At 34.2% G+C, this 12,786-nt stretch overlaps 1 protein-coding gene across 6 annotated transcripts in view; it reads left to right on the top strand.

The window, feature by feature from the left end:
- The first annotated feature begins 2,277 nt into the window (after positions 1-2,277).
- Positions 2,278-12,786, top strand: part of LOC106459309 (RISC-loading complex subunit tarbp2-like) — a 54,215-nt gene continuing 43,706 nt past the window's right edge. For 2 of the 6 annotated variants that reach the window (XM_022385768.1, XM_022385765.1), the window contains exons 1-2: positions 2,278-2,477; positions 5,878-5,927. In XM_022385768.1, the coding sequence (XP_022241476.1) occupies positions 5,879-5,927 (49 nt within the window). In that variant the 5' untranslated portion in view covers positions 2,278-2,477; position 5,878. Of the gene's footprint in view, positions 2,478-2,782; positions 2,833-3,019; positions 4,584-5,575; positions 5,626-5,877; positions 5,928-12,786 lie in introns of those variants that run through there. The other 4 variants (XM_022385766.1, XM_022385767.1, XM_013918920.2 and 1 more) reach the window with 4 other exon arrangements.

Genomic DNA, 12,786 nt, shown 5'->3' with positions numbered 1-12,786 from the left:
TGTGTGTGTGTGTGTGTAGATAATGAGTAACTGAACTGCAGTCAGAGAAAGACATATTGTTGAAGTTAACGTTCGTTGATATAGCGTTTGTTTTAGCGCGATTGTTGAAAACAAGTGTATCGTAAAGTTATATTCGGAAAGAATAAACCAGTTTTATTAAGTAAGGACTTGTGTCGCTAAAGTTTCGTCGGAACGAAGTTACGGGAAGTTAATTAACAAACGGAGACGTAACAATATACAGGCATGATATCAGAAGATGCCATGGACTATGACAAGTTAAAAGTGGCCTTGCTGAAATGCTATGAACGTATTGAGGAAGGTTTTCATCGAAAGTTCAGAGAAGTCACACCTAAAACTAGAGAAACTGTATTTAAGTTTGTGGCACTCCTACGGCGATACTTCACAAGATGGACTGACATGGACAAGTGTGACAGTAGTTTCAAGGGACTGGCAGATCTACTAAAAAGTGAACAGTTCATGATCGCATGCTCAACTGACATGACACTGTTCCTGAAGGAAAGAGCACCAAAAGGTGTGAAGTATGTGATCAAGGTAGCAAAACAGTATATGGAAACCCATGAAGGGAGTATAATGGGCAAGTCCAAGAATATCCAGTTAAAGTCGAAACCAATGGTGGCTGACTAGGAGCAGGAGTCTACCAAAGGTGACAGGAGGTTAACAGGTAAATGGGAGAAGAAATGGCATATTTGTTACAAAATAGGGCACATTACAAACGATTGCAAGTCCATCAACAACAAGCAACAGCAGAAATTTCAACATAAAGCAGCTGGAGCAACTTACAAAGATAGTGCTGGTAAGAAACAAAAACATAGTAGCTCTCACCATGGATGCAGCTGCCAGAAAAATCAAAATCAAGAAAAGATGGCAGACTCACCACAATAAGGAGGTGCCATTTCTATGATTGCTCAGTGTATGACTAATGGTCAGCTGAAGTTAGAAAATGGATCAACAGTGCCAACAGTGATTGGAGCATGTTACAGATATCTATCAAGAGGTGCCAACAAATAACAATATGTCAATAGGTGAAGGCTGTGTCGGGGACAAGAAAGTGAAAGTCCTACGTGACGCTGGATGCACTAGTGCAGCAGGGATAACCTGTCTGGTACTTGATGACCAGATGACAGGCAAGGTGTGCCTGTGTGTGCAAATTGATGGGATAGTGGGAATGTTTCCCATAGCAGAAATAAAGGTGGATACTCCATATTATGTAGTAGACCTTGAATCCATGTGTATGAAGGCACTAATATACGACTTAGTGATTGGAAAGTAGTAGCAATTTAGAAGAATTAGACAGAACAAAGGCTGATGAGGCCTATGCAGTTACTACAAGAGCTTAATAGAAAAAGAGCAAACAAATCATCAAGTCTTTGCAAGTATCAAAAATTGGCATCCAGAATGTAGGTCTACGGGTTTGTTTTTGAATTTCTGTGCTAGCCATCCCTAATTTAGCAGTGTAAGACTAAAGGGAAGGCAGCTAATCATCATCACTCACTGCCAATTCTTGGGCTACTATTTTACTAACGAATAGGGGATAGACCGTCACATTATAACGCCTCCACGACTGAAAGGGCGAGCCGAGCATGCTTGGGGGGATAAGGATTCGAACCCGCGACCCGCAGATTACAAGTTGAACACCCTAACCACTTGGTCAGGCCAGGTCTACGGGAACTGAAGAAAGTACAGAAGAAAGATTCTTCACTGCAGAAACTTTGGGACAGTGCTCGAGAGAAAGTCGAACACAATACAAAGTGGAAAAAGACTTGAATTGTTGGAAAGGGTTCATAGGAGGGCTACTAGGATGATACCTGAGATGGAAATGTTATCATATGAGGATAAATTAATATCTCTTAACTTGTTTTATTTTGAAAAATAAGAGTTAGAGGTAATCTAATTGAAGTGTTTAAGATTGTTAAGAGAATTGATAGTGTTGATGCATCATCTTTGATAGTGAAGATGGTAAGACTAGAGGACGCATGTATAAATTTTGGCAGGATAGGAGTCAGCTTTATTTTCGTAACAGGATGGTCGTAACGAGTTGCTTTCGGATGTGGTAGATGCAGTTAATTTAAGGGAAAAGTTGATAAATATTTGTATGAATAGTGCTTTGAGGGTTTTTTGTTTTTTAAGGATTTTGTTCATTTTATTGGATATGATAATTTAGATGGACCAAAAAGTTCATTGCTGTCTTTTAATATTTTGTTATGTTAATAATACTGATTTTTATATAAAAAAAATTAGAGTGGTTTGTAATTCTTCAACCATGTAGTTTGCTGTGTTTGATATTGCTCTATCAGTGTTGTAATATAAACACAATGTTCTGATTTTCATACAATTTAATTTCCAGGAGCAATCTTGTACTAATACACTGAGAGTTGATAAATATATGTGTTTCGCCCGCGATCTGTTGTGTTTATAAGGCGATTAGAGACGGGAAAGAAATATCATTACAATTAAAAGTAAGTGAGAAATTTCATAATACTTAATAGCACTAGTAGTTCTACTATACTATAGATACATATATTTCAATTTAGCTTTATTTTTGGAAAATATTAAATTTAAAAGTAGCATCTGAAAGCTAAGAGTTATATATATATATTTCATTATAAATTATAATATGATTTCGTCTTATTCTGACATGATGTGCAATTGTACTTTATTAGTTATATAAATTATATGAACTTATAATGAAGTACTAGTAGTATTTATAAGTTATAACTATGAGTAAGTTGTAAATGTTAGCCAACATTGTTCGTTTTACTTTTAGCACTCGCTTTCACGTCAGTCACATGCTGTACTTGTAGGCCTAACTTGGTAACTGTTGTATAAAGTATTTATTTGCTTAAGTTATACTTATAGTTATAGAGAATTATACAACTAGTGTTAGTGTTGCAAATAATGAGTAAAACATCCCATCTTTACTGTTTTAAGTGTTTATTGTATGTCTCGTAAGCTGGATACATAAAAGTTTGGACAGCATAAATTAACAACTAAAAAAAACTTCTACTAGTAGTATTAGTAATAGTACTAATACTAATAGTAATTTGTATTACTATTAGTACATAATTTCTTCAGTTCTACAGGATCTTCTAATAAGAAATTTGCTCACACAGCTTAGATGATATGATATCTGATTGTGAAATTCCCTGGAGGGTCCACTTAGTTTAGAAATGATTAAACTTGAAGTGACCTTCCAAAGGTTAAAGTTTTGCACACACTTAATAATACCTGTTTCCTGACCATGAGTGCCCTCGTGGGAATTTCACCAGCAGGCATCACACTAGAGGCAAATGAGCTGCACTTTCACATAATCGTAGTAAATTAAAGTTAATGATTAAAGTTGTATTCCATGTACCTCGTGACTGCGGTACATGAATGCACTTAAAAGTTGTAGTTTATGGGTGCCTTGGTTTGCCATGTTAGAGTGTGATGGTTAGTTATGTGAGTGAAACCAACTAGTAGGTGATATACAAGAAATTAAATATAACCAGTTGCACATTGTCTAGAAAACAGTTTTTGGAAAATGTCAAATTTCTCTTCATTTCATATTGTAAAGGGTAGGGGATTTTGAGAATTCTCTAGATCCATGTAAGGTGTTGGTATCAAGTCAAATTTCATTTGCAAATTAGGAATATGTCTGAACAAGAAATCTTGAAAGCTTGAAATATTTTCTATGTGGCTAAATACCCAGTCACACATTTTGAAAGAGAGGAAATTTTGTAAAGGACAATATTCATACTACTTGATTGTTAGAGGGTCGGGAATCCTTTTTGGGTATGGGATCACAACAATTTTTAAATAATGGTGTAGAGGAGACACCAAAATATTGTTATTGAATTTATAAAAGACATTCTGTAAGGCAGGTATACTCTGCTGCACATTGAACTTGAAGAAACTTTTGAGAAAACCATCATGTTTTTGTCTCTTCTTTACGATGGAGATGGGTCTTCTTTTAGATTCCGTGGCTTCCTGTGGGTAAGGAATCACTCCAATTCTTATATGATGGTGTAGAAGCACCACTGAAATATTGTTGATGAAATATTAAAATATATTGTATTAGGCAAAGCTAAGTTATAGACTCAGCCGCAAATCAACTTGAACAAACCTTTAGAAAACAGTGCTTTTTTCCTCTTCTATACAATGGAGAGGAGAGTTTAAGAGACCTAGCCACACATTCGATTTTGCCAAACAACTTGCACCATGTAACCTATTTCTATATTTTTCTATAAAATTTTAAAACTGCCCGTTCCTTTTTCCAGTAGGAAATTCTACTGTAAAAGAAATCTTCAAAGCTCTTGAAACTTTGACTTTTTTAATGTGCAGCTCACTTTACTGTGGTAAGCACCACCTAAGCTCAGTGTTAAAATTTGGAGCTCATTTGTTCTGCCAAGAGCAGTGAAAATTTTGTAGGAGGCATTTTTTAAAAATAGTCTTCAATATGGCGGAGTACTTAAATATAGATGGTTTTAAAATGTAAGATTTTCAGACTTTCATAAATAGCTTAATGGCTGAGAGAAACGTTTAGTGAGATATTTTTACCTTGTGAGTCTATAATTTATGGGATTGTATCCATTCTGTTGTTTTATAATAAATGATTATTGGTCATGAGGCTATGGTATAGGCATTTATTAATGATAAGGGAACCAATTTTGAAAAGTATTTTTCTATAATGTATCACCTAAGCTGAGTGTTTGAAATTTATTCTCGGCTCATCTGTTCTGCCTTGAGCAGTGAAAAATTTAGTAGGAAGAGACATTTTTATAAATTAATCTTCTATATGGTGGAGTACTTAATTATAGATAGTTTAAAAGTGCAAGATTTTCAGTCTTGCATAAATAGTTTAAAGACTGATGTAAATGTTTATAGAGATATTTGTTACAGTAATTTGTAGTATTGTATCCATTCTACTGTTTTATAATAAATGCTTTAAGCATATAAGGATGCGATATATGCATTTATTAATGGGTAGAGGAACCACTTTTATGTTTTGTGTCATTGGTTGGCAACACTGAATGCATGGAACTTGATGAAAGTATAGTTGAGAAATACTAGATCTAGCTTCGAGATCTAAAACTTGACAACATGTTGTTAAATTGGTTAATTAGACATCCACTGAATCACATCCAGGAAGAAATGGTCAATATTTTATTATGTAATTATCAATTCATTGGTGATAAGTAGAAAGGCTGAGAATTAAAATAGACAAACAATTATGGGCTGAAAAGAGGTTAGAGATCAAATATGTAGTCTCTCTTATTTTTGCTAGGTCAATAAGAAATGGGCATGCATCTGAGGATTGGAGAGCTGCTTATGTTACCATCATTTCTAAAATGGTTGATAATTGTTGCCTTGGAATTTTTTTTGCCAATTAGGCATACTACTACAGTTTACAAAATAATTTCATGCAATATGATCAATAATAATCTCCAATCAGAGCAAGATGTATATATAAAGTGAAACTAAAATTTAGTCTGGCAATTGTTATAACTAATTAAATATACTTTTCTTATATCTTAGAATGTAATTTTTAGCATTGTATACCTTAATGATATTTCAGTCATAATCCCAATAATATCTCACAAGCTTTGGCCAGCTTAGGGAATTTAGGTAAGTTCTAAGTATATATATTAAACTAACAATACAAAACAGTTTTTTCTTAAATATATAAATAAATGAAAAATAAAAAATGATAACATTTGATATACTAAATAGTATAACCAATACATTAAATGAATAATATAGTATATTTTACTAAGGGAACACAGAAACACTAACTGTTATCTTGAAATACTGTCAAAGTAAATTATTAGGAAAAAGTAAACTGAGCTTAACAAATCTGTTTTTTCTCCAATTTTCTAGCATGTTTTCTGATGAGAAAACTCAACCATCCCTGCTATCTAGCATCAGAGGCAAGTGACATCTGTGACAATTTGAAACACATTACTGTCTAAATTGTTTTGAATTTGTAGCAATAGTTTTCCCTTAGCACAACCAAAAACTAGTGTTTAAAAAAGATACGAAGTAATAAATAAAAGTTTTAAAAATAATATCAAAACTGTCCATGAAAATCTAACAATGTGGAATGCTAATGGTTTGCAAAAGAGTAGTTAAGTGGATGGGAGAAAGCAAAAAGTTGTTTTTAATGGAGTACAGTCAAATAGGACCTTTATTTCCATTGAGGATACTGATTGGGGCATAATTAATAAATTAGTAGAGTTTGCTGATAATGTTAAATTCTTGGGTATTTCTATATATATTGAAGACATTAAGGTATAGCAGTGTGCCCTGGTTAGACAAGTATTTCACAAATGACCTGTAATACTGAGTGCAAGGTAATTCATTTTTGTTATATTTTGGATCACAGATTTAATATGTTGGAAACCCACTTAACAATATGCTTAAAGAAAAAGATCTACGTATAGTGATGGATGAGTTTTTCAAGCAATCAAACCAGTACTTTGTTACTAGTAGTAAAACTAACAGAATTTTAGGTATATTTATAGACATGTTGATTACAAATTAAAAGAGGCATTTATCTCTATACAAATTACTAGTTAAGGTTTCACTTGAAATAGTTATACATATGTATAGTTTTGTCTCCTTATCTGACAAGGGAAATTGACTTATTGGAAAGATTTAAGAAAATTCCTGGGATAAAAGGGTTATCTTGCAGGGATAGGTTAAGATCTTGTACCTTATTTTCCCTTGAGAAATGAAGAATAAGAGGTGATCTTATTTAGATTATTCAGGGAAACAGTAGAATAAAAGCCTCTGATTTCTTTATTCTGTTTTCTGAAGATAATAGGATGAGAAGACAAGTTTAAGATTAAGTTATTTTTTCTAACATAGTGATTGCCTTATAGAATGATTTGCTATCAGCAGCAGTAGAGGTCAACGTTTATAGGAATTAAAGTTTAGAATCAATGATTTCTTGGAAAGTAAAGAATTGGTTTAAATCTTTACTTCAAGGTTGGATGTGCAAGAACAACTTTGAAGGAACAAACAGTTGTTTTTTTCTGTATTTTATGCTATAAGCAGTATGGTTTTTGAATTTTTGATACCAAACTGCGTGCTAACATTGATTATTTTGAAAACAAATTTCCTATGCAGAAAGACTGATAGTTTTTTCTGAGTCGACCAATCTGTCAGAAAATGAGTTTCAACACTGATAAATCTAAAGTGTTGCATTTATAATATGGAACTTTAAAAACATTTTATTAAATTTTTTTGTGTGGAAGAAATATTAATGTTGTAGAGCATGAGAAGAATTTGAGTGAGATGATTGATAAAAGCCACAAACCTTGGGCTGAATGTTTGGAAGTGGCAAAAAAGAGTGAATAGTGTTCTGGGATTTACTTAATGAAGACTTGAATTTAGAAGTATGGAAGCTTTCAAGTAGATTTAAACATGCTTTCTCTGGAGTGTGGAACTGAATATCTGATTTTTGAATGAAACATTATTAGTGATTTATATAAACTAACCATGGGAGACATGTTGGATAGTGGAAAGATAAGGATGAAATCCTGACTATTAAAAGAGAAGTACAATGCATGAGTAGTGAATGCTTAGGTCCATTCTAGTTGGTAGGCAGACTTTTACCACTATTAAGAACTTGTAAAATGGTTTGCCAGTTGATATGATGTGTACTGGTTGTTTGAAATCTGTCACCTTGTCTGAATGTGTGATGATGTAGTTTGTCCAGTTGGTCTAGTTACTTTTCAACTTTTGTTGGAATAGTATGTGGATGTAAATGTTAATACTTGCTTTGGTTGGTCAGGTTTGGGGTATATAGGAGTAACCTTCATGGGGGTGATTGATAAGATTTCCAAATTCTTGGCTAGAGTATTTTGGTAATTATGTGTTTTAACTTTGAGAAAATCTGGCATAAGGTACCGGACAATAATTAGAATGTTTTTATATATTTGATGAAGATAGAAAAACAAAAGAGAATTTAAATGTTGGTAGAAAGCACAGTGGTAATGAGTTGATATTTAGTGAGAGTGCGAGTATTGGCATTCCTGAAAACTACTTTGAGATAGTGTTATGTTGCTCATTATGTACAGTGATGATTTGTTTCTTAGAAAGTTGTTTGGATTGGCTTATAAAGATATGACAAGGAATACTGTTTGAAAAGTTTGTGATTTGCAAGGACATAGACATGTATAGTGAATGGGTATATTGTGTGGTTTAACGTATAGAAATGTATTGCAGGAGCATTGGTGATGGTAAAAAAAATGTGGGTGTGAATTTCATAAAAAGGTTGAAACCTTCAGCTGAGTATGTAGCTGTGATGAAAAGGCCTAAGATCTCTAGAAATTGGGAATTTAAGAAGGTGAAGGGTATTTTAAATTATATAAATTATACAATATATATCAAGGGGACTTTTGACTAATCAGTGATGTCCTGAGTTCCAAACTCTTTCACAAAACTGCCAATAAATCTAGTCCAAATCTCCCCAATTTTAATCAACTCTTTTCTTGAATTCCTGTAAAGTTCCATTTTCTATCATTGTAATGGTAAATTGTTCCATTCCACAGACTTACCACCCTATTTGAGAAAGAAAACTACTTCAACTAAAAATGTTTGATCTTCCCAAATCTTAAATTCTAAACTCTTGTTTTGCTACTCTCAGAATTCAACACACACAAAAATTGATGGAACACTCTTGTCAGTTCTTTTAATAATTTTGAATACTTAAAAAAATTAGATCAACTCTGACCATTCCCTTTTCAATAGGTGAGAGATCTGATTCTATCTTCGTATGACAACCCATCCATCCCCAACTCATCCTAGTAGTCACCCTCTGAATTATGTTCAACAGCTCAGTTTACTTTCTAAAATGGCACCAGAACTGTACAGGGTACTCCAAATAAGGCCTAACCAAGGGTACCCATCGAACTTGCATGTGCAATTTATATTGTTACTCATATGCATAACCTTCAGTTATTATAATAATGATCAGTCATGTATTTGATGAACTAAACTATCAGTTTAAATCTGTAAAATCATATCAGCTTTGTGACAATCAGCCAGATCTAAGATTTTTATATTATTAGCAAATTTAACTAATTTCGTGATGATGCCTTCATCAGTGTCACTAAGGTAAGTGCAGGATACCAGTGGTCGCAGCACAGATGCCTGAGGCTCACCTCTTGTAACTTTAAGTCTGATTAGACTGAATTCCATTAATAAAATATTTTTACTTCCTTTCATTTAGCCAAACTTAAATCCATTTAACTAATTTATTCTATACTCTGACTGAGGTACTTTCTTTTTTCACCAACATTTCATGCAGCACCCTATCAAAAGATTTTAAAAAATTCCAGTACTCGTTTACCACTTTTAAGACTGTTGAGGCCTTATTTAGAATACTATATTCAGTTTTGGCCTTCTCATAAAAGTAACATTGACATGTTGGTAAATTTCACACAATTCTACAGAATAATACCTAGTTTAAGAAGCATGTGCTATGAGAAACATGCATGTGCTTTCGTAGAGGCATTGAACTATAGATGATTTAGGTTTTATTTTTTAATTTCTCTGGGGTTGGACTACTCTTGAGAAGAGGAGTTTTTGAGGTGTAGAATGATTAATTCCAATATGGTCTAACCTCGTCTCACACAAATTTATCTCGATTTTCTTTCTGAATTCTAAGCATTGCTAAACATTTTCATGCTCAGCACACCAGTGTATATACCCCATCAATTTTATGCTATTATTGAACTTGTAAGTATCATATAACTACTCTCCAATAATAGTATTGTACCACCTATATCATTGCAATTAGCTACCTCTATTATTCTTGTTCAATCCTCACTTCCTCAATTGGAACAGCTTCGTTTAGACATGTATTTTCACCTGTTGCTATCAGTTATGATTTTGCTTATTTGCCACTTCAATTTTTTTTTCAACAGTTTTCTCTTACTGTGTTTGCATTAAATTGTTTCAGTGATTTTTTATTTATTTTTTTGCAGTCCTTTGTATTTTAAATCAGCAGGTAAGTGTATTTTTACTCGCCTGAAAATAGTATGAGTGATTTTAATCATTCAATGAAAAATTTTTTCAGGTCCTTGTATCATAATGTAGTTGATTAGAAACAAACAGTAAACTCGAAAAAAATCTTTATTTATTTGACTTGTTTTCAAAAATCTGGGTATACATGTGTTATGATCATAAAAACTTCACAGTGTTTAATAGTTCCTCAAACACCTTTAAAATGCACCTTTGATTATCAACATTTGAACTTATTTTTCTAAGTGAATACAAATATTGGCAGATAATCATTGATGTTGAATGAGGACCTTGTTCATTTGGGTTTTTTTCTTCAATTCCAACCTCAGTCAGGCCCAACCTTCTCCTCTTTGTCTATGGGATATGGAGCAAGCAGTCCACAAGGCCCTCACCTCACATTTTCTCACAGCTCTGTTATAGGGATTTGAGTTTCCTTGAAAGCTCTTATTCCCATGAGTCGAGCTCCTATGTGCTCCTTGCAGTGGACACCCCTTGATCAGTGGAACTTCTTGGATCCTTTAGACCACCCTTTTTACTCTTCCTTCCCCAATCAGGGCGAGCCTGGCCTGGTGGCTAGACAAAGACCAGACCATGGTGAAGGTTCTGCTTCCTCCACCTCATCCAGATTTACATCTGCTCATGAACCCATCTTTAGAGGGGTAAGGTGCTTACCTCGACATTCAGGAGATTTTGTATCTCTGGTCGGTCGAGGAGTCTTCTCTCCATTTTCAGCATTCTCAAATTTATGGTGGTTTGTCAAGCTTTGTCCCACTTCCTTTCTCTCCTGTAAGGGAGGGTAGTTATGGTACACTCTGACAACTCCAAAGTGGTCACTTGTATCACCCAGCAAAGGAATACCAAATCCAGATCTCTCTGCTTTCAGACCCTCAATGTCCTTTTCTGGGCCCACAGTCACCACATGGTAGTATTAGCTTGCCATGTTCCTGGCACCCTCTATTTGGGTATGGATCATTTATTTCAACCTAACAAGATTCTCCTCGTGGAGTGGTACTTCGATTCACAGGTCTTTTTGTGGGTGTGTTCTCAGCTGGGAACATCTCATATCAATGCTTTCACCACCAACTGGAACACCAAACTGCCTTTCTTTTGGTCTCCCATTCCACACCCGCTAGCTCTGGGAGTGGACACATTTAGTCAAGATTGGAGAGATCATAACATCTATGCATACTCTTCTATTTGACTCCTTTCCAGAGTTCTATCCTTATTCCAAATCACTCAATGTCTAGTCCTACTTGTGACTCCGTATTGGCTGGCACAACCATAGTTCTCTCTGCTCTGATCTTGACTTGTACAACTTCCCCTACTCTTACCTCTCTCTCTGTCTCTACTCCATAAACCTTTGCCAGACATTGTTCATCCAGACATCATCACACTGTGTCTTCCCGCATGGCTTTTGTCAGGTCCATTGCCTCATCCCAGGTTCTGACTCCACATGTTGCATCTTTCCTTTCCCAATCTATCAGACCTCTTCCATGCTCATTTATGAAAAGTGATGGTCTACCTTTTCTTTTGGTCTTTTTGATGTGGCTTCCCTCCTTCCCACCATACTATTCCTCACCTTTCCCAATTATTCATCTGGCTGTCTAACATAGGCTTGTCTGCTTCGACCATGTCTAGCTATCGTGTGGCCTTGTTGAACACCTGTTTCTCAAAGTTTTGTAAGGTTTTGTCTTCCCCTGTCATTTCCCTCCTTTTTTACTCTTTCCACTCATTTCGAGTCATGCCTCACCCCACCTTCTTTTGATTTGCCTCATTGGGATCTCTTTTATGCCTTTTTTCATCCTCCATTTGAACCTTTATCCACATGTTCATCAAGACCTATTTTCTTCTCCTCCTAGCTTGAAGTTGTCATTGTTCAGATATTTATGCCATTAACCCTTTTGAGACGGGTAAAAGGTGAAAGGCTGTCATCTCGTTTGTTGACTCGCATTTAAAATTTTATTGAACTACTATTTAATGAACTTATGTCTATAATTTTGTTATCAAACTGTAGAATATAATTCAATTTTAGAACTATAATTACTCAATTTATTAATTTAAAAGTAAATATTCAAGAACACTGATAAACATTGATTTTTATATGTCACGTGATATGTTGAATGCAGCACTGGTTCAAATTATATGTTTGTGAAGTCAAAATACTAAGTCTATAGCAACTCAAATTACAGATATTTACAAGCTAGAATATAAAATAAGATGGTCTTATCTTTTATATTTGCTAAGATATTGCTCATGTAATAAATCAAACACAGTGGCACCCTGCTCACCGCTTTCCATTTTTGGAAATGCTTCCTTATATACACTTACTTCTATATATGACATGAATAACCAATCAGAAACTCAGAATGTCCCCTAGTGGTTTTCTCACCCTTTCTAATGCACCTAGCACCATTTCTTTCTTTTAAACCAAGATTTTAATGAAGTAGGTTGTGTCTTTAGTCTGCTTGAAATTTCATATTATTTTTAGAACCAAATATACCCAAGTTACTAAGCTTTATAAATTATAGTAGAATTCTATGGTCATGATGTAGTAATTTATGATTTTTTATTTATTCAAAAGTATATATAAAACCTAAAAAAAAATTTTTTTCATATCCCTCAAGTGCAAAAACTTCAAAGGCTTAACAACCTATGTGAAGCAGCAACCAAGTATAAAGGTCGTAACTAGAAGAGATAATTGTTTGATTTACTTCTTTATTTACTGTTCCATATTTTGGGAAAAATAACTTTAAGAAC

This window comes from Limulus polyphemus, unplaced genomic scaffold (genome assembly GCF_000517525.1).
Source record: "Limulus polyphemus unplaced genomic scaffold, Limulus_polyphemus-2.1.2 Scaffold590, whole genome shotgun sequence".
NCBI classification, from domain to species: Eukaryota; Metazoa; Arthropoda; class Merostomata; order Xiphosura; family Limulidae; genus Limulus; species Limulus polyphemus.
The sequence above is the reverse complement of the archived record's forward strand: the minus strand, read 5'-3'. Positions and strand labels throughout refer to the sequence as shown.